General features: G+C 39.6%; 1 protein-coding gene across 1 annotated transcript; it reads left to right on the plus strand.

The window, feature by feature from the left end:
* The first annotated feature begins 702 nt into the window (after positions 1 to 702).
* On the plus strand, positions 703 to 25,568 carry mav (maverick). The gene is made up of 3 exons (XM_046626742.2): positions 703 to 2,143; positions 9,924 to 10,041; positions 21,304 to 25,568. Exons 1-3 carry the CDS (start codon positions 1,580 to 1,582, stop codon positions 22,122 to 22,124), a joined length of 1,503 nt encoding a protein of 500 aa, XP_046482698.1. The 5' UTR covers positions 703 to 1,579; the 3' UTR covers positions 22,125 to 25,568.
* Positions 25,569 to 26,182: the final 614 nt, after the last annotated feature.

A 26,182-nucleotide genomic window follows, 5' to 3' on the forward strand; every position in this document is an offset into this window, starting at 1 on the left:
AATCGTAATGCTTTAATACGATTTCCAAATCGTTCTGAACAAGATCGAAGCCGACCGAAGCTCCTCGTTCTTCACCGTACCTTGACCATGTACCGGAGGTTGAAAGAATACATGTCATTCATATATACTTTGGGAATTGTAAAATGTCGAAAAACACTGACAAGCGAGAGTCCGACCGTGTTCGCGGATCTATGTTCATTAGAAGTTACAAGCACGTATTGTGACGGGGAACAGGTAAATCAGGGGGTTTGCAAAACACGGTGAACTCAGGCTAAAGGGCTGTGCAGGTACTCTATACCGTAAAACAAGAAGTAACAGAAGCCGGCGTTGTGTCACTTGTCAGGTAAGCTAAAACATCGTACGTATAGCGCACCGCATCGCGTTGCGTCGCGTCTCGTCCCACGGAAGACAATACACGATACAAACGCAGCGCAGCGCCAATGCAACGCAACGCAGCGCAGCGCAGCGCAACGCATCGCGACGCAGCGCGGCGCAGCAGCGACGCAACTTGACGGTGCAGCAGCAGCAGCGTGCACACGAGGAGCGTTCGCTCAGAGTCCCGGAGGCATGACCGGCGGGTGGGTTGCGCACCTATACATGCCGATAGAGCGAGAGGGTGGCGGGCATAGAGTGAGAGGAGAGAGAAACCGGGAATATATACATGCTCGCTTAAACACGCGTCGAGCAGTCAGTCGCAAGCGGCCGCTGTGTCGACGTACCTACCGACCATCGTACGGTACAAACGTAAAATAGCACATTCCTTGAATAATAGTTGAGAGAGACTGGAGACGCGGAGAGGAAGCGCGAGAGAGCGAGCAGGGCGCCGGCGCGCGCTCTCGTTTAAAACGTGGTCAAAAGTGCAACCGCAGTTTTATTATTCAAATTGTGAAGGATAAACGGCAGGGTTTTACCGCTGATCGGCGGTTCGCCTTTTTCCGTCTCGTCCTCTCTTTCCCCGAAAATAAGTGTCTAATTCGAATAACACCTTGAAAAAACAAAAAAAAAAAGGAATACGTAATACATTGCGTTCAATTTTTCCGCGAGGCGGTTCAAAACGACGATCATGAATCGGGTAATGACAATTAACGAACTAGAGCGCCTAGAACCGCCCTGTAAACGTTGGTGAATTTTTATCTCTTATTATCTTAATATCAGAAAACGCTTACCTATCGTGTGAAAACATTATTTTTACACCCTGTACAAAAGTGCGTTGCAGTGAGAACCAAAAAAAAAAAAAAAAAAAGAAAAGTGAAACGACGTCATGTGTTTTGAATCAACTCTTCGATACACCATAAATTGACCCTTTCCCGTCCTCCCCCTCCCCCTCCCCCTCAAATAAAAAATAATAATCACATTAATGTTGTGAACAAGGCATAAGATTAAGCTTCGTGCTTAAAGTAAAACAAAAACCAAAAATATATTCATAAATTTTATATATACATATATACTTGTGTATATATATGCATACATAGGTGTATAGATGTGTTGAAAAAATTTTAACAACATTATTACCTGCACGTTACAGACGTTAGAAAAAACCTGGCCGTAAATCAGGCCACAATTGTATGCACCTGGGGCTATGGGCAAGTATTTAATAATATCTTTGGAATTTAAATATAATAATCGACAAGGTGAAACTTCAAAGTTATTCATTGCCAAGGAAGATAGTATAAGTGAGGATTTGATAAGAAATCCGCGTATATGCAGCGAGGGAGGGAGATGTATGAGTAATAGGCAGAATAACAGTAAAAATCGATACACTTGCGCAAATTTATCTTTAAATAAAAACGGATCAATCTGCAAGCGTTTGCAGATCATCGCCGTCGCAGTATTCGCAATGACGTTATTATCCTTAACGCGTCCGACCGTCGCGTCGCCAACTCCCTCCCTCAAAAACAGTGGCAAAAAAATAAGCAGCGAGGACGGACTAAACGGCTACTACAACGAGCCGACGATGCTGCATTACGATCAATTCGACGCCGATGAGGAGCTCTTCTCGAGCGACTATCGGAAGCCCCTGGAAGAGGACGATCCGACTACCCGTACGACAGATCCGGACCCCCTGGACTCCCGGGAGTTGGATAAAATAAGAAAAAGCATCATGGAGGATCTGGGACTGACGCGAATTCCCGACCCTTCGAAGGTAAGAGGCAGCGACGATTCGATTCGAGAATAACAACTCAAGCGCCGATGTACGATCGATAATCTGATCGGCGCGGCGGCGAAATCTGATCTGATTTGATAAAGTCGTTCGCGCCCCGGTAATCGGGAAGATATATAATCGATCATGCCTGCGTCTGGCAATAGCATTTCCGTAAGAGATGACGAAACGCCGGATGGACGTGTCATCGATAAGAAATTGCGATGGAACGAACGATCCGATTACCGCGTGACAAATTTATGTGGGTGTATCTTACAATCAGACTGGCCTTTCAAAGAAATGCTTATCCTACGAGTTGAAAAACCTTCGGTTAACTTTGAAAAAAGGAGGTCTTCAAATTTTCATTGCTCTGTCTCACTGTTAAGGCGTTTTTTTTTTTTTGATACGGTTGCAAATATATTTTACTCAATCATTTTCAATTTCTCATGACGTAATATTCAGCATGGTGTTCAACAAAAAAAAAAAAAAATAGCCTATTAATTAGTCTATAAGAAATATAAAAGAAAAAAAAATTACCAACACCCCTTAATAGTGAAACAGAGTAATGAAAGTTTGAGGATCGTCTTTTTTCATGGTTAACTTAAGATTTTTCAGATTGGAGTATAAAGATTTTTGTTTTTTTTTTGAAAGGCCAGTCTAGTGTATCTAATGCATAACACTGCTGGTTGAAAATCACAATCACTGATCGCCGAATATTCCCCGGTGAATGGAAAAGTGAAGGAATCCATTAGCCTCGGTTGATATGTCCGAGGGGCAATCAAAGCTGGTTAGATATTTTGAACAGAGGACGAATGACGCACTACGTCATGTAGACACGTTATTACTTGTATCGTGATGTGGTGCCGTGTTTATTTTACCCGCTGCACTTTCTCCGGCCGCGAAACTCGTGACTGGTAATTACAGGCCTACATATAACTACATTCGGAATAATCCGAGGTACAAAAGTCAGCCAAGTATTGAACGCATTCTTTCCACTTTTCCTGAGAGTGGGACGTTTAATCGCTGCTCTGCACATTGGCTCTGCGAATTGCTACCATGTTGCGCCAGAATGACAGTTGGCGAGGAAACAAGTTGATTGGATCGTCAACCGCACCTGTGAGATTGGCCATAAATCAAACGCGTCGAATCTGATCGTGTTGAAGTTGGTAACGTTATCGTAACGATTCGTGCTGAGGGAAAACCGTTGTTTCGCATTTTTGGAACTGTTTGAAATTCAGTAAACCGTTACAAAACGGAACATACTCATATTTTGCAATCCTGGTTCCTTCAAAATCATTGTTAAAATGAGAAAATACTAATTTTTTTTCTCATCAATTCGTTACGATAACGTTACTAACTTCATCCTCGTCGGATCTGTCTGTTGACTGAACATTGCGGTAATCCCATCGCATGCATGAGTAGGTCATAACGTGTTCGTAAGCAAGGTCGAATCCAGCGATGCAGAAATCTCGTTTCCCCGGTTTTCCCGTTAACTAATATATCGCCCCGAACACAATATGCGGCTTTCTGAAATATTTGGTAGAGGAAAAATGTAATCTTTCCTCTGGATGTCATCATCTTTCGAAGTACCAGAACGTAGAAAGACCTTTGGAATGATTCTGCGTAACGACAATCGGAAAGTTGTAAAGAGGATGCGTGTCCTTTCGAAAGTTGACCGCTTAAATTATGGTTTACGCGGTTTTATTTACCTTCATTCCCACTTTGTTTCACTGTTAATTATGGTTTACACGCTCTCGTGACACGATCGAGGGATTTGATCAGACCGCAACGCCGAGAGGCGATTGTTCTTGTTTTTCCTTTCCAACCTCGACTTCCTGACAGAGAAATATCACGTTATCGAATCACCCAATCAGTACAACCGACTGCGGTTTTAATTCCACGAGCTTACAACAGTCGTGAAATGGAAAAGAATTTTCCCTGATTTCTTATGTGTTAACAATCGAGAAACGCGTCAGCAGACCGTTGTTGCATAACGAGGAAAAGTACAAATGTATTTTGGGAAAATTTCGACGTTGCAGACGTAACCAAAGACGTCAAGTGTTTGTCATTTAAAATTCTTATTATTCGAGTCCAGGATTGGAATGTAACGCTTCTGCATACAAGCGTGGAATTTGCGTCCGGATACACGAAAGAGGGATTTCCCAACTTTGCAATGACTGATCGAGTCCCCGAGAAAGGCGGCTGTCTTAGCTTGACGTAAATAATCGACTAGATTGTTATTAAATTGTAATCCAGTGTATATCTGCAATGTGATATTGAACAGCAGTCGGTATTAACTTCTATCCAATTGGACTTTTAGCTCATTAGTCCGTAGAACTTTGAATTGAAAAACACATATGTAAGCCTGTACATACATACATACATACGTAAGTCCCAAGATCCGTCTTTCGTTCTCGCGATTGAACGAGCAAACGTCGCAGCGACCTCTTTATAGCCTTCTCCGATGCACAGCCAAGGCGATCGATGTGTTTCTCAACTTGTTCACTGATGCCGCAGGTACTTTGACAAATGAACAATAATTAATGAGGTTGTTTTTCTCACCCCCTCTCCCTTTTTTATTCCAAGTCTCGATTCACTTTCGCTGCACAAAACGAAACAATCGGAGAACAGACTTGTTGTTAGTTCCAAGTTGACAGCCAGATATACTAAAGGCTTGGTTGTGAAATTGAAACGTCTCGTTTTCTGCGGAAACATTAGCTGAATTCGAATCTCTAACGATACATGCACCCGATTATTAATCGCTATCTCGATCTTCTCGATTCTTCTTATCACTGTCTGTACACAATTTTCTTATCTGGAATCGCGGTACAGGTAGAACCCCCATCGTTACATTTTCCTCCGCGTTTCTACTTTTATCGCCGCACTCGTAACTCGACATTGCTCTTCCAATCGTTTTATGACCTTCTTTATAATAGGGAAAACATGCGTGTAAGTATTTTTAGCACAGCCAAAATTATCACCGCTAATCCTACAAGCTTATTTTGAGTGTTCAAATATTTGGTGATATGTATCGTATAATTCGGAATGCTAATTCACTTATACTCGTCGCGATCTCTAAACTGATATACTTATTTCAATAAACTAAATACAACGCGGAGAGTAACCGCTCGATCATTTTCCATTAAACAAAATCTTTCCTCATTCAGAACAATTTGCATCTCCAATTTTTGCCGCAAAGTTTCGCGTGACTAAACTTTACCCTCGCGGTTTATCCGGTATCGAAATAAGGAAACGATGTATTTGTGGTGGTAATTTTTGATCCAACCACGAAATCGCAACTTGGCAATTGATCTTTGGTAATTTCTTCTGGTCGATGTTTTCAATGATCACGCAATAATCTTACAGAAGTTCAATTACTTAGAATATAAATTTATTTTCGTTTTGGTTTTTACCCGAATTATACAAGACTTCGCTGGTTTATATTTCGCCGCTGTTCGGATTGTCACTTTGCAATGTGTCATCTAGTGGAAAAAAATCAAACTAATGCAACCGGACTGACAGCTGACCGTTGGCCGTGTTTTTCGTGTGTGGATAGTTGAACAGGTATATTATTGATTACGTTTCATTAATTTATGTGACATGAGTAATTTGAAATCCTAAGAATTACGATTTATCTTCATTAGAATAAAAAACTTAGGTTATGCGATGATAAAATGGCGCCGACAACCAGGCTCTGACGTCATGAGGACATTTTCCAATAAAAATTGTTACACATATTTCGACTGTTCGATAAATTGACTGACGGCAAGAGTTTCACCGCGCGTATGTAAGTCGGAAAAAATGTGTTGTTGCACCCGCGGTGAGTAAAAATGGTGTGAGATAATAAAAAAGGAAAGGTGTAAGAAAAAAAAAAAAATGAACTCGGAAGGAATGTGTACCAACATGTTTCTGAGAGCGCGCGCGTATATAATAGTTAAATACATAACAGTAGGGCGAGTAGACCTCGTATATGGTTTACGATCTGCAGGTTGTATGTATACATACATACATAGGTAAACATGTACGATCAAGCTGCCTAAAATTGAGATGAGATTTTAATCCTTATAAATATACGCCTACGCCTTCGTCGTTTTCTTCGTTCCGCGGTTAGGTATGCGGTATGGCGTTAATGCATACGTACGTACAAATAACCATTTATGTTACACATACTCACGTATAGGTATACATACATACATACATGTATATATCCGTATAGATTCGCCGCGTGTACCTCAGCTATTTATAGAATCAGTGTTTAGCTTATCTCTCCGTTCACCGTAAGCGGCATTGTATTTGTATCGAGCTCTCCTCTCTGCGGAACGCATTCATTATATACCTACGTAATTACGTACTGTGTTACACCTATGCGATTCGAAGTTTGAGCTGCAGGGAACGGCAGAATGCTCGAAACTCGCAGTCGCGAGATGAAAATCGATGTTTCAGAATTGTTTTTGAATGATTTAGTCGGGTTTCTAAAATATTGATGTATCTTTTTTTATTATACGGACCACTCGATTTCGGAAGACATCCTTTTAAGCTGCAAGATGATGGTTTTTTTGCTATGAAGAACGCAGTGTTGCATCAACCTCACCAACTTGAATTTCACAAAACCGCTTGGGAACACAAATCACACATTCGACAGCCCTCATTTTTCCAATTTTATTCCAATTATCGACGAAATGTAATTATTGTCTTGTGTTTTCTACGCTCGGCGGGATGCGCCGCCTTTTGCGCCTTTAACGGCGGTCGGCATGTCGAGTTTGAATTTCACGGACGGACGTTCGAATCGTGTTATACTCGCGTCGTCGCGTTGCAATTTTACCGCAGGCGCGTGGGACGCGGCGTTTGTTGTCTGACTTCTTTATTTTTCCTTCTTCACGCCCGTTTTATCTTATTTTCCATAATTTTCATTTCGCATACGTGAAATTAAACTCTCCACGTCGTCGGTGGAGTCTTACCAGCTTCCCGCCAAGGGGAATAGACTCATAAGCGCAACGGATATGGTAGGTACTCGCGAAATTGGCCGAATTAAGCCACGCTACGACAATAAAGGTCTCCGCCTAAAGGGACACGCAGTGCAAAACTCAAGTCGACACGCTCAATTCATACTCCTAACCTCCCTCAATCCCTCGAAGCGGATTTCTCGGAGTAAATTTTTACCTTTTCTCTCGTCGCATAATCCATGCTTGCATGGATATCAAGTTCCAAGTGCGTCGCATTCTCGGTTTACATTTACGTCTATATACCGTAACCGCAGTATCAGGAGATTCAACACCCAAGTGCGCATGCGCCAAGTTTTTCGTCCACTTAGACAGGCTGGCCAACTCCGACTGGTTTGGCGCATGCGCGAGCTGTCAATACGCGCGACGGTTTAGAGGTTAGGTTAACTCAAATCCGGGCCCACCACAGTTCGACTATCTCGAATTGTGAATGCAATACAACCTCGAAATGCCTGCGAATTTCGATAGCTAGCATCCGGCCGCAACTGAATTGGTTAACCTGAGAAACAGATGAAAAACTCGGCACGAATCAGTCGAATTTACCAACGGAGTCACGTGATTTCGCGCATGCGCATTCGGGTGTTCAGTTTCTCGACACAGTCGCGACAGTTCGTCGAGTCAGTGTCGAATGTCAAAAAATAAGCGTCACTCTTGCTTTCTGATTGGTTCGACGCCTTTCACGTATCGTGGTCGCTCGGTTTTCCGTCCGACTTGTCATGTAAGACGGATCGATGTTTTTCCAGGAACCAATCAGACATTCGGCAAATCATTCCCTCGGGTCTACACTAGAAGCTGATATACCTTTTTCCAAAAGCTAATACATCACTTTACTCAACTTGGTTATTGGTGATCAGCAATTCATTATTCCACAAATAATGCTAATAATTCTTTCCTAACCAGTATACGTACATTATACATATATACAGCCTACTTAGCATTTTGCCTTACGTATGTATAGGTGTAATGATATGGCAATTGTGTTCCGGACCTTCGAGTGAGTGTACGCGTAGCGGTTATCTAAGAATAGTTGACTTTCTTTTTGTTTTCCCTTCTCATCTTTTTGCCCTTTACCTCGTAAAGTATAGAGAGGGATGTGGACAAAAGAAAAAAGTGTGAAGACATAAGTTTCGTATATGTTTTCGGAGGGCGGGCGGCTTAACGATAACGAAATATAGATGAAAAAAAGAGAAGGAATTGGGGTATAAGTTACTGCGACTTCGCCGACACTTCGAGTCCATCTGGAGACCATAATTATGTGTACCCTTTATCTAGAGAATTTCACCGGAAATGCAGTATATTAGTTTGGGGAAAATGAGTACACATAAGAGGCGGCGATAACTGTCGTCCGTGAGATACTTTTCGAGATATTTATATCGCGGGCTTGGTAAAATATATTATACACACATAGAAAAATCACGCGGTCCTTCGACGTGCAACATCGTCGCGTTTTTCGTCACTTGTCTAAAAATTTGAATACTTAACTTCTCGCGGTGATCAATAATTGACGGATTTATCAAGATTTATGACAACCGCTGGTGATACGTCGATCAACAATCCGCATTAGGTGTACGCTGTATTGAATGATTTCAACCATTCGAATGACCCGCTATAATGACGGCTACAGGTGTTAGGTATGTAACGATTGGTGAGTTAACTGGAATTATTCAAAGGCTCAATCTTCGTAATAAATTTTATTGCGGATAATCTTTACATTTTCAAATGGAAAGAGTGTTTGACGCCTTTCACACGATGCGGGGATATCTGATTAAAATAATTACTCCGGGGCCGCCCGAGGCTGTCAAATTGAAAAATATTTAAATCACCATGTGATTTTTGGAATTTTTCGAATTGACAGTTCGTCCCGGATTCGCCTTCTACGTCCACCCAGTTCTTCGTATAACGAGGGGAAGTAATGCCGGACAGTGAGAGGAGAGGGGGAGATAATTTAGTAATACTTACATACATGTATATTATATACATACAATATACTTAAGTATGGCTGTCAAGTAATTATATATCATCCGACGCTTCGGCTTTCCAAGAATCAATTAAGAGGCCAAAGTTCAGATCAAGAGTTTAATCACAGATTTATAAATTGTACACTCCGGTCTTTTTTACTGTGTTCTATACTGCAGTTGTATAATAAGTTACACGATCTTACAAGTCAACAACTGACCTGTAACTTATTTCTATACTCTATCGGAAGAAACGTTTATACTCTCATCTCCGTGTTTCCAACTCCTACCCCCATCCCCTCCCCCCCCCCCCCCGCAGCATTATCTCCCGAATGATTATTACAGGTATTATCTGAATGTGACACAAATTCAAATAATAATAGTACATTATGTAACAAGGGAATAAAGTCGACCTTTATTCCTGTGTTGTATATAGGACTTTATTTCCGACTCAACTATGGCCGCAATATTTATTTGAAAATAGGGACTTTTAAATTTGCACTCGCTTCTTTTGTTTTCTTCAAGGCGCTCGCATTTTCTGGATTTGGATTTGCGCGAAATATGATCTTGTATGATCTCACATGATCTCATATTTCCCGCAAATACGTTTCAGGGAAAAATATGCGATTTTCGTCACGCTTTTGAGGTAAAAAAAAGTTAACTTTATAGTTGAGTCGGGAGTAAAAATGATAATAAAATTGTAAGAATAGAAAAAAACGGAATTCAGGAAATACGGGCGAACATTGAACAATATGCTCGTCTGAACTACCCCGCAATTGCAACAGAGACGTAATACTAATTCGATATTTCACCCTTGTTTGTTGACAGGCGAATGTGAGCCAGTCAGAGTACGAAAATGCGCACAGAGAGTACCTGAGTAGAGTGGAATCGTCCGGGTCAGAAGATCAGAGAACGAGAAGAAGACTGCACGTCTTTTACCCTGCAGGTAACTACTTTTTGTCCATAGTTAAAGTCCGAGGGATAATTGAGTCGCGGTTCTTTAATTTGCAATTAAACGAGTCGGTGGGTCGGTCGGTTTTAACGGCAGGGTCGAACCGCATAATTCGAGCCTCTTAACCCGTCGAAGACGAGAAAAGAAGCATCACAACGATTCACGAGTGAACGTTGGTTGGCCTCAGATAAGCCCATTCAATTATTCCGCAGTTTTCTGTATTTAGTATCGTATTTTAGTGACGACTTCCCGTCCCGTTGAGCTCGCTTTATCGGCGAAGCCAGCGCGAGGTTATCGCCACGAAGCCATCACGAGAGAGCGAGATTTCGAATGAGTTTTACACATTCAAAAACTCCGCAAGATCATGCCGTGCTGCAGATAATGCAATGACGGTTGAATATCTTCGGCTTTTGAGGATAAACGGCCGGACGTGGGAATCAAAAGTTGGGAGAAGCTAAACAAAAACCGTCTGAAAGATCTCCGTCAATGTCATCTGCATCGATGATGATCAATTCGAATAAAAAAGTATCTCTACTTATATTGGATAGACATTAATCTGATCAAATTGAAATAACACGAGCTAAGATATCAACAATTTGAGAGAATGTTTCACACTTAGAATTAAGGTAAGATTAATTATACTTGATCTGATTCTAATGTTTTTCGACTTACTTCGTTACTCTTAGCTTACCGGAGATCGCATGGAATTTTTTTGTAAGGATCTGATCGGTGAGGAAAATGAGCGGGAAAACATTAGAATGGGGTCATTAAAAAAAAAAAAAAGAAAACATCAGAATAACCTAGTTTTATTCGCGTCCACTACACAGGACTGCGAAAAAAAAAATTTCAGGTGCATGTGATGTCTTTGTTAAGTGTTATGTTTTCGAGTGTGCTGAATCCAAAAATTACTTCCGTTTTCCTCGATCACGTACAGTATTCTTGCAAAATACAAAGTGTTTGTATAAAAAAGCATAAAAATAGTGAAAAAACCACGATTTTTACAATTAACTAAACAATATTTCTTATAAAATTAAACAAAAAATTTCCTTATGAAATGTATTTAACATTCTGTGTTCATTCTTTTCGCCTATGAAACCTTTTTTTTTCTCTTTGATACCCCTCCGAAGACGCTTTCGTTTTCCATTTTCTGTTTCCCTGTTTGTATTTATTCTTGAGTTTCACTCTAATACATATTAAACGGAAGTAAGAAATTACTTTTGCATAGGATTTTCAAAATCAAGAATAGGATACCAGGTTTCTAATTAAACGATAGTTTCACTCTAAATGACATCACAAATACGAATTCACTAAAAAACCTGACGTGATGGAAATGTTGGAATATTTTTTCCGGCTTCAGCGAGTGAAAATCTTTACGAAACAGTGCAAAAAAATCCTATGCAGTTTTTGGTTGCAGATCTGTGCTATCGTCGCAGCTAATAACATTGCTGGAGATTTTTTGATACGGTTTGTTTTTCTTTTTTCCCAATTTCTGATTCAGACTTCGGTACACCCATTCATCTTCGATTCGTCCAGGATTGATAATCGTTTACTCATTCGTGCGAGCTACCGTACTTTATTTTAGTATTATGCGCGTAGGAAGAGGCAGCGAACATTTCTTGGCTTTCGTTGGCGCTGATTATTTTTTCGCGCCGCATTCCTTACTCGCAACAAATGGCGGGCTAGGGTTACGCAGTATTATAGTTGCAGGCGAAGCAGGTTGTCAGGATTCCGTATCAAGATTGCATGACACAAAGTATGCGCTGCAGGTTCTGGACTCGAGGCTAGCTGCTCGTTCAGAATGCAGCAGCTTCGCGTTTCATCAGGAATCCACGTTTTTAACCAGCACGTAAATTTTACCCACGCGCGGTTTCGAGAAGAGAAAAGGCTTCCAAGCTTTCCGCCTTTAATTCTCAACTGGATGATTCTATCTATATCGGCAGTTAATAAGGGCTAATGAAGCGCGGACAACTAACTATTCAATTTTACAGTTCCAACATGATGTTAATCTATTGATAAAATATCATAAAAAATACGATTAATTATATTATGAGGACCGGAAATAATTTCACCCTTCTTATCACTCCACCGCCATTTGTTGTTTTTTTTTTTTTTTTTTGCACTTTCCTGCGTTTTTTGTTTTTGGCGTTAATGGAAAGGATTATCGTCGGGAAATAATCACCGAAAGGCGGAGATAAACGGCTGGGATTTTTCTAATGAATCGTTGGCTGATGGGTGCAGCCACGCAGATGCTGTAAGGTGAAACTTATGGCGTCGGGACTCGGGACGCAGGATACGGGGAACTGACAAGCAATAATATACAGAGAGAGCAAGAAGCCCTCTGACCTTTGGGACTGAAATTGATAATATTTTCATTGGTAATTAAAACTGAAGTTTTTCTCACGTGTCTTAACACTCGGCCTCGCACCGCTACCTTCAGCTTCTTCTCTAATCCCCATTATACACGCATTCACACTCCATCAGTCGGTAGGAGGTTACAAGGTACTGAAAAAGCGAGAGAAAGAGCGAGAAAAGAAACATATATGGAACGTTCACCACATCCAACTACACGTAGCTGGATAAATATACAGCTGTTCGGCTACTAAATGGTTTCCCTTATTAGATTATGGAAGGAGCGGCGTGAGATGTTAAAAAGTAATCATCACGTACGTATTCTCGCAGTATGTTTCTTTATCCTCTTTTTTGAAGAGTGAAAAAGAAAGGCGGTTTCGGTTTCGATACCTTCCGCTCCCCAACGCCCGCCACTAGAACGGCAGTTTATTTTGTTGATCCAGGATATCCTCAACATATGTCCACGGGAAAAAGCAAACCTGTGTATAGTCAGGGCCGCGTTGAAAGTGATTTTCAGTATTGCAGAGACACCTGAAAATTACAGCGTGATTAAAATATTTTACTTTCATATACATTTCCGAGTATACCAATGACAATTTAACACAAAGAATTTATTTTACGTATTTCTAACAACAAGTTACATCGGTAATAAAACTCGTTTGAAATTAGCCTGAAGCAAAATTATGCGGTTGAAGTTAGTACATAACGTTACTTGGACCTTTACGATTTTCTGAAATACAGAGAGTGAACAATAACAAAGAAAACATGTTTACATTTTGATAAGTCAACTCCTTGAAAGTCGTTCTAAAATTATCCAATAACAGTTTTTTCCATAATGTTTCGTTACGTTATAACCTCACTAACTTGAACCTTCTGAAAAATGTTCACCAATTCTTTACTTGATTCGTTGCTACGAACCATGAACAACCGTAGAACTTGGTAGTATGCGTTAAAAAAAAAAACTTACCTTCACTTTTTAACTATGCTTCAAATTATGACTTCTAACATTTTTGACGCGTGTGTATGTTTCACGTCATGTTGTGCGCGTTGAAGGATCGATAGTCGTTATTATAGAACGACACCATCGGCGTTGTATATCATGAGGGGGTTTCGACAGCTGCTGCAGGGATTAAAAAATAATGATGAAAAGTGCGGCAAGTGGGGGGGGGAGGCAAAAAGCGAGAAGAAGACGCGAACCTGTTACGGCGAGAACGGTCCGACGGTTATAGTCGGCGGGGTTTCGTTTCGTAAGAGTTTATAGACTCGGCTTATTCTTTTGTTTTTAGCCCAATATAAGACGCCGGCGCTGTTGCCCTGCCGTAGGGCTTGATTCTTCTCCGAACCGCGTCCGTTGGTTGTGTGCCTATGCACGCTATGCGTTAAGGACGGCGATTCGTACTCTGTACTCGGTGAAACGACTCGCGCGCATGCGCGCTCATCGCCAGAGGGAGCTGCCGCGGTCTGCGATAGAAAGGAGAAAATCTGTTGTATCTGTCCTTCCGAATAGCCGAGGGGCATAATTACGCCGTGATTGGTGATACGGACCGATGCGATATCGCGAGACACTGCTGAGTCGGGAACGAATCGACGAGTGATCGAAACTCGCTTGGGATATGCATTTAAGGCGTGAAAAAATCCGTTACCGATATAATTGCTGATTTACAATTTCATGTCGCGTGACAGATTGAAGAGTTTTTACGAGAAGCCATGTAATTTTTTCAGAAAACTTTCAATCGAATTCGAAATTCGCGTAAAATGAGAATCTGCATCTAGTATAATTATTAGAGCCCGGATTAATATGTGAATGAATATTTTTTATTTGAATCATTTTCATTTCTCATTAGGTTTTCTACGGAAAATATGGTGTTTGGAGCCAGAAAATGCAAGTTCTATTTTCCATATTGTAGTTTTTCAAGTCTATATTATATGTACATATCTTATGATTTTGAATACATATTTATCCGGGCCCTACTAATTACCAAGTGTGATTAAGAAAGTCCTCGTGGTATCGGACAAAATTTTGAAACACTAAATTTGAACTCAAAATACCTAATTATATGAATAAAGTCAGAGAAAATAAAGTATTTTTTAATATTTTCATCGCATATGTCGTAATATTTGTATGCTTCTGATGAACAATATTTCTTTTTGAATTAGATTTAACTTGATTAGCTCCGGTTGCACTTTTCAAACCTTTTTTCTACCACGTTTTCGTCCAGACACATTATAATTTGTGGAAAGCTCACACTTTGCATCGACGAATATATATTGCAGCTGCAGGGAATTTCTCTTCGATCGGTGTAATGAAAGTTGTAAAATCAGGAAAAAGATTCTTGAATATAGCAGTAACAACGCCGCACGTTCCACTTAACAGGTAGAGAATGTATAAAGGCAAGAGTGATGTATTTCCTATGGTTTATTTTCAGCCTTGAATTATACCGTCTTAACGCCAACGCAAATATTGTTCCCGTGCCTAAAATTGTTTCTCCGCCTAGTTACTTGTACGTTAGATGATTTGAATGTTCGAAAAATGTGACAATCGGGTGGGCAGTTATACGTAGGTATACAGGATCACCGGCAGCTGCATCAGCACTGATGTAGAATCGGATTCAGGCATGAGGCTGAAGTTAGTAACGTTAGCGTAACGAAACGTTGGGGGAAAAAAATCACTATTTTGCAATTATGTAGTGACTTCGAAGTTGCTATGTTTTGAAAACGCGAATTACATTAGCCTTATTATAATTTGCTGGATTTCATAGATTCCTAAGATTACGAAATAACGAATTTTACGAAACACGAATCATTACAATAACGTTACTAACTTCAGCTTCATTTTCAGGTACACAAATTCTTCTTCCCAACCGCGTTGTGATCAACACACGTGAAAATGGTTTCTTCTTCTCTTTTGTTTTTAATTCACGTATTTACGCCGGCGCCATTTTATAATGGATATGTATGCAGTACACGTTCATGTACATAAATGCCTGTATGTATCACACCGACTTCTTCAACCTCCCGCACCCCCTCCGATCAGTTAATTAAAATAGCGGATAACGAATAACTTACAAATACATTAACCGCAGTATCGAGTCGTTAAAATACCTCATACACTCCATGGATAAACACCGCATACAGGTTCTTAACACAGTGTATAGTAATAAAGATTTCTAGTCCAGCTCCGGAGTCTTTGTAATATGATCACCACAAAAATAATACCGACTTATAAGGAATAATTGATTATATACGGGCGAAAGAAAAAGATGAAAATTTTTCTCGACGGTCCGTCGTCTGCTAAAATTTAATGCGCATGCGCTACAATCCAAGAGCGATCGTTTGCCAGGGCGACCAACCGTCATAAATTTAGGCGACAGTTCACCGCGATGTATGTAACCTCAAAAATTTTGACAGTTGTCGGTGTTGAACCCAACTGCCAGTGACAACGGTGAACATTTTTTGGATCACATTCAGGACGGTTGGTCACCTTGGAATGTTTTCGTTGTTACGACTCTCGGATTCTAACGCGTGCGCATTAAATTTTAGCAGACGACGGACCGTACACTCGTTAGGAATTCACTCTGTATATCATATTCGTATATACCGATATACCTACAAGCTTTTTATCGCTTGCAATAGTATTTTGCCCGTGTCGTAAATCAAATGGGGAACTACACCAGTCTTTCGAGATTATTGTAAGAGAAATAATTTAAAAAAAATGGGTAGGCGAAACGACGATCGTGGCTGCGGCAGCGCGCGAGAACCGTGAGAAAAAAAGAACGGAAGACAGTAAAAGTTCAGGGAGTCGTAGGCGCGGCACAGAAGAGCTGTAGATTCCTGGATCATCATACCTGAAGATGGGCTGTATCGACGGATGCAGCTTTATCGCAAAAATATAGGGAGAAAATGAAATTGACCTATTAGAAAATCCTGTTGATTGTTTTTTTTTTTCTTGGATTAAGTGAAATAATGTCTTGCAGATAATTTTTTGGGGCGGTGAAGTGTTGCAAAGGCATTACGTGCAGAGGTATATAATCAGCAGCGTGTTAATCGGTGGATATTGCAGGGCACGAATCCCGATCTGAGTTATTAACACCCGGAGTAAGGATTCTCCGTAGATATATAACATGCGAGAAAGCGGATGATAAATTCTTGTGGCAGAAAACCTGTTTTTCATCATCGATAAATATTTCATCACGGTATATAGAATATTTGCCCATCCCGAACTGGCCTCCGACACGCGATATCGTCGCGATAATTGCATCTTCGATTCTCGCTGTTTTAATACATATAATAATATACTGTATATATACACACAGGAATTCCCAAAAGGATGTTTCAATTATACATGTAGTGTATGTCATTTATTTTATTGCAGCGGAAATTTTCCGCATAACACCGTGAGATCCGTGTATAATAATATGCAATAAACTTTTTATAAATTGTGACAGTATAATTGGTGTTATATGTTATTACGCCTGTGTCGCGTATACAAGTTAAAAAGAACTTGGCAAGTTGAAAATCATTACTTTTTATTTATTTCATTACGAGGTGGTCACACGTTGCGTATTTATTTATCAATTAATCCAATCCTAAGCTGCAATGATTTTCCCAAAAATGGAAGCGTAGAATATATTAAAATTATAAACAAGAGCTTGTGTATTTATTTTTCATTTCAAATCACTTTGAAATAGTGAAGAGTCTAGAAGATTTCATCCTACGATCGTTTGTTTTATTTGCGAATTCAGTGCAACAGATTTTTTTTCAAAGCTTACGAAAATCAGCAGTCTGGAAAAATGAAATATGTGACGGTACGAACCTGATAAGTAAAAAGAGTCTCAGTGGAACTTCAGAGCATATTCTTCTGCGAGGTAAAATAAATGACCACAAAATAAAATCGACCGAAAATACCAAATTTTTTACCACTTCTAAACGATTTGAAATGAAAAATCGATATCTAAGCTCTAGTTTACAATATTAGTATCTTATGCTTCTTGTAATCTTATTTGGGAAAATTATCGAAGCCTGCAAGTATGGCAAATTTGATAAAAACTCATAGTGCTAGGATCTTCTAATCAAACTAACGAAAAAATATTGATATTCAGTTCTCTGATGCCGTTAAGCTTTGAGAATACGGACCCAGTCGTACAGAATGCGAGATTCGATTTATCTCGTTCTCTGGTAATGCGATATCCATACGTCAACCCCATACAGCGAGTGAAGTGCAACGTGTAAGCTGTCTAACGATCGAATCTTGAAAGAGAGAAAGAGAGAGATCTAGATAGAAGAGCTTCGCACTCGTAGGTCCGTCCGTTAAGTTCTAGAATAACTTTGACCTATATTTCACCAGTCGACGGGTTTTGATGACCGGTAATAATTGATAAGACGGTATTATTGAAACATGTGATAATTTCAATTACCATACTAATCAACATCCCGCTACGACGATATCAATTGAGATTCAAATCGTATGGTTTTAAAGCTCGTCGGCATTCGGAATGGAAACGAACTATCATGTACCTACAAGTCGTAGATCACCTTCGAGTTCCCCCTTTTTACTCCTCTTTTACGGATACACCGCATATCTTCTCTTCACAATTCCGCATCATTGCGGATTTTTGTTACGATCCTCGTTCAATATTATTCGGGAAAATTCGATGTCAGGTGCACCTCATTGTCGGATAAAAAGGTTGTGAAGGAATTTCTTGGAAATTCATCTTTGGACTGTTCTTTACACCGTACGAGACAAGCCAAGTTATGAGAACTAAATAAAACCAAAGGATGAGAAGAAGAAGAGGTGAGAAAAGAAGGTATAAAAAATATCACCGAGTGGATCAGGGACTCTGGTGCTACTCTGTCAACAGAGAATGAGACACTTTAGACTAATTGCTGCGTCAGATCGGTCGAGAGTCGAGCTCGCGACGTCTGGTTTCGTCGTTTGAGGAAAGGCGCGCTCGCTCCGGCAATTTTTATTCTATTTTCACATCGCCATCCGCACCCCTGCAGCAGTTAAATACCTACCAAGAGCCGTCAAGCTCAGAGTGAGCCTTGGTTAACGGCTGCGGGTATACCTAAAGGCATAACGTGCGTACCTTAGACCGCAGGTTAAGGAGTTGATGTTATGAAATAGAAATCCGAGTTGCGGTGGAATGCCGAGTGACCAGTTTCTCTGAATAAGTTAAACAAAACTCACCCGCGTTACGTGCCCGAGCAGTCTATGTGCGGCATTTATTTATATATGTGTATAATAAAAATAAGAAAAAAACTACCAAAAACAACGTAAACAAATAAACAAACTGGGGGGGATACCAAAACAGGACTATATATGTATACCTATGTATAATGTAGAGGGAATCGTGAAACAAAAACGGTGGAATTTCAGCTGCAATACCCATACGTCAGTGTCTCCGTCTGCTCTCTGATCTCTTAATTCTCTCGAATCTTAAGTTATTCCGTGGTCACGATCTGGTGCGATCTACTCTCTCATTCCCATGTGTATAACACATCTAATACCATAGATACTGCACCGTGTTTTATTGCGCTCTGTTTTCTACATACAGGTATATGCTCAGGCATGTATATGTACATTGTATACGCCGCCTATCTAATTGTCCATCGAATTCTATGCGTAGACGGGAATCAAAAGTATCAACTCGATTCTCCTATCTAAGAAGAATTTATGTATTTCACTTCCATATATACCTTCGTGTTGTATGTATACATAAAAGTATAGACGGGCACCGAACGGCCAGAGGCGTGAAATTTCATTCTGTGTTATACAATAAATACCGCCGGAATTTGAAAACTAAAATTCTATTATAAATTGGGTAGCCCGCCAGTTTATAATGTGAGGAGAAGGAACGTCTTCGGGTTTATAATAAATCGGGGTGCGGAACGGAAGTCGGTCGAATCTATTTTCAATATCAAATACCGATGGGTCGATTCACGATTTCGCTGATACAATTTCGCACTTCTCTTGACGAATCTCCTGTTTGAAACGCGTTCTTCGGTAATTCTGCAGGGTTACCTAACCAAGTTTCTTCTGGTCCCCGTCTCCGTCCCATTTTATAGTAATCTCCAGCGAATAACGATGCTTTTGATATTCCAACGTTGCGCCGCGACTAAGGACGCTATTTTATTTATCACACATAGTTAAACTGCGATACTAGCAGAAATTTTATGCGCGGTAATTGCGTCGACTTGTTATTTCTAGTTATGTTAGGTTAGGTTAGGTTAGGTTAGGTTAGGTTACTGGCATCTCCACGCGGATGCATGTCTCCGCAAAATGGCGGGTCGGGTCATCGAGATGCGTATATAAACACCAAACAGTTCGCCCGAATTATAATTGGTCTGTTGGTTTCAGTTTTCGTGATCGTTGTACCCGATGAAGTCGTTTGACCGCTTTATGTTGTACGATTGTTATCCGAGTATAGTATCGAGTACACTAGTCTCTCTTTTTTCTGATTGCTTCGTTGCCCTTTTTCTAACAATTTCGTCGTTCGATACTCGAGAGCCTTCGAGCCTCCGATTATACCTATGTATATGTACTCGGAGTGGTCGGTACCGTCTTACAAGATTAATTTTCCATTTCCAATTTGATTGTGAGGTTAGCCTCGTCCGGGATGCAAATGAGCACCGATCGTTCGTACCGTCTGTCGCTGATGATTTTTACCAACGACCCGCACAGCCGCCTGATTTGATCTTTCAATAAATACCAACCTGTATAACAACACCGCATCTGCAGACTCAGGCGCAGATTTCACGTCCAAATGCCATCCGCTCATTTCTACGTACGTACAGGTATACCGTGAATTCATAGTAAACAAGGAAGGTCAAGTACGCATACGTCGAATACATGCCCAGATTTTACAAGAGTTAACGCAGCTCAACGCGCGCTACGAACTGATGCCGACAAAATGATTTCTAACCCAGCTAGCGTGACACCTGTCATGCCGTTGACGAGTTATGGGCACCCCGATCTATCTTCGCGAACGTTAGGTTGGTAGCAGTGGTTGACGCATGCGCATTCAGCCTTCCCTGTTCACCATAAGCTCATGATATAACAATATGTAACTCTAAATACAATGTGCAATTTGGATGAACGGTGGCTTTTATCGGCAAATTTCAAAAAAGAAGTAATCATGTACTAACTTCTTTCTGACATCTATATACCTATATATAAAAATGAATGTCTGTTTGCTCCGCATGCGTTCCCATACCATTTATCCGATTGCGATGAAACTTTGGCAAGTAGTTGTCCGAACGCTCGCGAGGGTTTCTGAGATTTATAGAAATTAACTCTTTCTGTGTGTCCCGTAAAGAATTGATGTTTCTTTGTTTTTCCCGTACGCATTCCTTTACCATTGCGAAGGCTTATAAATTAGTACAACCACTTTACAATAGATGGCTCGCGAATCGTTTCAACAATTGAGCGTATTTCATATAGTTTTCAGAACGACTGAACCGATTTTGATTTTTTTTTTTTTGTAAATAGCTACAACGTCTGACCAGGTTTTAAACTATATTTCGTTATAACCACATGGATAGTTTTGAAAAAGTAACGATATTTGTAAGCTCAGCAGAACGGGATCTACACAGTTAAGCTAACGCTGACTAAACTCTTATAGTTAGAGGTTAGGTTGGGTAAGGTAAGGTTCGGTTTTAGGTTAGGTCAGACGTTCACCGTCTTCGTTCAAATATTCCCAACTGTGAGCAAGATTTTTTTTTTATATCTGAATAAAATTTTCATATTATAATATTAAATTTGGATGCGGGCGAGCCGCAACGGGCAGCTATAGTAGATTAGATGTATAATAACGGTTAAAAATTTGAGGTCACAAAACGTTTTCGCCATCGTGACTGTTTTTTTATGTTTTCACACTACAGAATGTTTTCGATTTTTGTCTGTTACAGATCACGTTTTCGAAAACGGATCTCGGAGGAGCTACGACGGTCTAATGAATAACATAGAGGGCGTAAATTCGATCTACTTTCCCGTAGAAATACCAGTGCATAAAAATCACGCGGTTGATCACGCGACGTTGCGCATACTGATCGGAGGTTCCGAGGACGTCGAAGAGGAGGTCGAGGTGTCGATATACCAGACGACGCGGTCGTCGAGAAAGCCGATAGCTGTCCAAAAAACGCGGGTGGGTTCTTCGGCGCCGAGATGGGTGGATTTCGACTCAACGGAGGCGGTGGTTTCCTGGGTCCACGATGGCGAGGAGAACCTGGGCTTCGAGGTCGAGGTTAGGCGGCGAGGCTCCGAGGCTTACAACTGGAAGAGGGTCGCCCCGGCGGCGCTGAACGTCTTCACGATATCGGATCGGAGCGTCGCGTCCGGCAGCCGATTCCGGCGAGCGACGCCCGACCAGCTGATGTCTCTTCACAGAGGCCGTAGGACCGAGTGCAAGGGACAGAACAAGAAGTGCTGCCGGCACGAGATGATCGTCACCTTCAAGGACATAAGGGGCTTCGAGTTCATAATTCAGCCGAAGACCTTCGACGCCGGCTACTGCAAGGGCCGATGTCCGCCGCGCTACAATCCCGCCCACCATCACGCCCTCATTCAGAGTCTGATATGGAAGGAGGACAGGAAAAAGGCGCCAAGACCCTGCTGCGCGCCGAGCAAACTTACAGAGTTGGAGATACTTTACTACAACGAAAACGATCCGACAAAGCTCAAGATCACGAACTGGAAAAACATGAAGGTCTTAGAGTGCGCGTGTTCTTAGTGCCTGCAAGTTTCGCGGATAGAATGCGAGAGGGGCATACACTTTATCGAAAACCTTTTGACATGCGTTGAAACTGCAAGACACGATATTATCATTATTATTATTATTATTGTCATGATTATTATCATTCTGATTATTATTATTATTATTATTTCTATTATCATTATTATCTACGATGCTGAGCAGCGGGAGGCGAATTATATTGTATACCTAATTCCTTGGTGTTTATACCTTTTATCAAATATTTCTCTATTTATTTTATTATTATTATTATTATTATTATTACACTGATTTATTTGTATCTTTACTTCTTTTTTATTTTACTTCTATTCTCTAATTAATTATCGACTAACCAAAGATTTAAAAATATCGGTCGACCCTTGGTAATTATATTATCTAATTGCAGGGTGTTGCTGCTTTGACTGTGATAGAAAAAAAAATAATCACACATATTGTAAAATATGTATATGTATATGATTATAATTATAAGTATATTCGGTATTTTCTACATCGGATGCGCATAATGTATGTATGGATAATGTAGAAATTTTACGATCTAATGTCTCCTTCACACAGGGTTATATCCTGTATAAGCTGGATTGTTTGGTATGTATGGGTATATATACACACGTATATAACGGCGAACGTTCCTTCGCCCTAAATCTAAACGGTCAGTATAACTTATATCTCTATCGATGTTATTATGAGAATGAAATATGTATAGTAAACTATCGCAATTACACTCATGATGATTTTATAGCAATGAAATGAAATATAAATAACCGCGTGTGCCTTTGATCAATAGCCACGAAATCACAATCCGGTTAAATATGTAGAAAGATGAGAGTAAAAAAAGAAAAAGAATTGAATTTAAATATCAATACCTAATTTTCACGAGCCATACATCAATATATATTATGTCAGCTGAAAACAACTTTGTAAATAGCATCGAAAAATCCGAAAATTTATAAATTCCTCTGTAAAAGATGCCCTGAGCATATCAATATATTACACACGATCTCATACGCATGTACGCATATTTATTATAAACATTTAATTCCGTGCTCAATTTTCCTAATTGACGAAATTCATTGCAGAAAAACATAATACAAACTTACGTACCACATGTACAGGTCTATTTACGTTAAATGTGGGGAAAAGAAATAATAATAATAAACACATCGTGTCTCGGACGTTGACTATTTATCTAGTTTGAAACATAATATTACATACACGGCACTGCGTTATCGATTAATCATTTCAACAAGCTGCACCTCTTAGTTCCTATATAATATATATTGTACAGTTTACATATTACGCCTACCGCAATTGTCATTGAAAAGAACTTCATAGTAACGAATTTTCATAATAAAATAAACTTAATGAAAATATAATATACGTAATAGTAATATAAACAATAGTATAATGGTAGTAGTATATAAATAATAATAATAGTATTAATATTATTATTAGTATAGGTATAATATGTAATATATTATTCTCGATTATATTTTCGAATCTCTTTAAGTAAAACTGGACAAACGCGATTGTCGAACGGATCATATAGTCGTTTCAATTCAAAATAGTATTTTTCTCACCAACAAAACACGATTATTACACAGTTCTGTATTCTGTTCGAATTAATTTCTCTCTTTACTTTCAATACCGTTTTCAATTTTTCAACAACCCTTTGTGCTACACGGTAAAATTAATAATCGTGATACTATAGAAATTTAAAACATTATCGATTAAGAATAAAAATAATTTTTCAATTATATTTTACTAAATCGCTGTTATATGATATAGGGAAATGTTCCGTAATGTGTTCACATGTAACTTATACATATAATATACATATACATGCGTATATCACGGTGGCGCAAATTAAAGAGAAGAATCTCTGGTTGCTGAGTAACGAAACAGATTTCTTTCAAAAGAATTTGTAGAAATACTTAATTCGTTACAATATTTACTTCATTTTTATCAAGTCATTTTGTTTTCACAGTTGTTGTCTTTTGCACTTTTTCTCGAAATTCGTTTCACGCCTCATTTTTTCCGGTATGGATCGTAATTTCGAACCGATCTGAATGATGATAAAATTATTCTGAATATGGGACTATAAATCATTTTATAATCAAATCATATCAAATTTATAGCCGTATTTTTATAGACATTGAGAAATGCGCTTCATAAAAAATAAGCCTTCGTTGCACGACGCACGTATCATGTTTTTTTCACAATGGCGATAGATATCATGATATAATATTACGAATCAAAGGAACAAAAATTATCTAAGAATATATCTTTCTAACCTCTTGCCACTCGCATCTCTTTCTCGCTCCCAAGGTATTTCCATAACCGTTTGCGCGTCGTCTGTGAATACATCGGTATAAAATCCACGCATACATGTATAAAAACCTATAAAAATCAGGGGAAACGATGTACAAGAATCGAAAGTTCTCTACGTGTGTATCCAGCATACATATAACGAAGGACATTTTCATCGTAAACTTGTTCGGTACGACAGCTCGCGATGGTTATTTTGTACCGTGATTCTCGCACGTTTTTAATGAGAGAATTAAGGTAAAATTGTGTAAAATATCACGGGTATACGTGTACGTAAATACATGTACGCCCGTAACGTAGCTCCTTAAATGCCGAGACACACTTGAGAGGCTAATTTCGGGCGCGTTGACAACCGCGTTTCGTGTTTTCAAACCGTTAAGGTGTTGGAGTTTGACCAATACTTATAGTTCGAGACGGTGCGCTGCATTTGCATAATTGTTGAGCTATAAGCAAGACGGCTCGTGTATAATATATATCGATATACGGACACTCGCTACTTATCAAGAAAACGAGAAGAGAAAATCGGAATAAAAACAAAAAAAAATATATATAAATAAATAAGAAAATAAAAATAAAAATTGTCTTGTTAATGTTAGAAGTAAAACTAGAAGAGTGCAGCGTGCCTGAAGTTTTATCGTACAGAGAAGTCTGCAATTTTATCGTGCAATGTGTAAGGTTCATACGTGTGTATATCGAATGCATGTACATACCTACCAAACATATAGAGAAAAACTACCGAGTGCATACTATTTATTTATTATTTTTCTTTACCTTTCATCTATGTACAATACGTTCATCATCGCCACCGATTTATTTATTGCATTTATACACTGACACGCACACGCAAAACGCGCACACACACACATATATATATATATATATATATATATGATGTAGATGTACATGCAGGTACCTGTAGGCATAATATGTATTATAATATATATATATGAATTTGTAAGGTATACATAATAATCGTAGACGTAGAACGCACATCCTGCATTTCGCATACGAAATTATTACTGTATTCGATAATACCAGATTTGATATATGTAAACGCTATGTACGGACCTGTTTCTATATTGTTATAAATATACTCGTAACATGGCAAGTGATTGAATAAACGATTATTTGATTTCAGCTAAACATTCTCGTCCTCTACTTGCAAAATATCAATCACTCCCCCTTTTCCGATCCGCATAGGCATGTAATGCAGCTATATACATATATATATATATATATATATATATATATATAGAGAGAGAGAGAGAGATAGAGAGTTGAAATTCGTTTATTTCAGGTGAGTTAGAGAATTTGTACAAGAGCATTTGATTAATTGTCCCCGGAGGCGTGGAGAAGCTTTCATAGGTCTCGAAACCGACGTGCAATGTCGGTTGTTTACGGTCCGGTTGATGAATAATCCGTTCGAATGTCGCCATGTTTATGTTAAATCAAGCGATTTATGTAATTGCACAACTACACGAGACATCGTCGAGAAACGGTCACGCGGCGTTTTGTACCCTTCGGGGGAAGAAATGGGCGTGTGTATAACGAGCGAGCGTGAGATAATGAGCTTTATAATTCGTGAAATGTTGGTCAGCGATAGATAGAGAGAGGGCGAGAATTCGGCGATCCGTCAAGCGGGAGTAAGAGGGGATGACAGAACGGAATGCCACTGGCAGCTTCGAGGCTCGTCACTAATACTCGACTGCCGC

The sequence above is a fragment of the Neodiprion pinetum genome, chromosome 5 (genome assembly GCF_021155775.2).
Source record: "Neodiprion pinetum isolate iyNeoPine1 chromosome 5, iyNeoPine1.2, whole genome shotgun sequence".
NCBI lineage: Eukaryota > Metazoa > Arthropoda > Insecta > Hymenoptera > Diprionidae > Neodiprion > Neodiprion pinetum.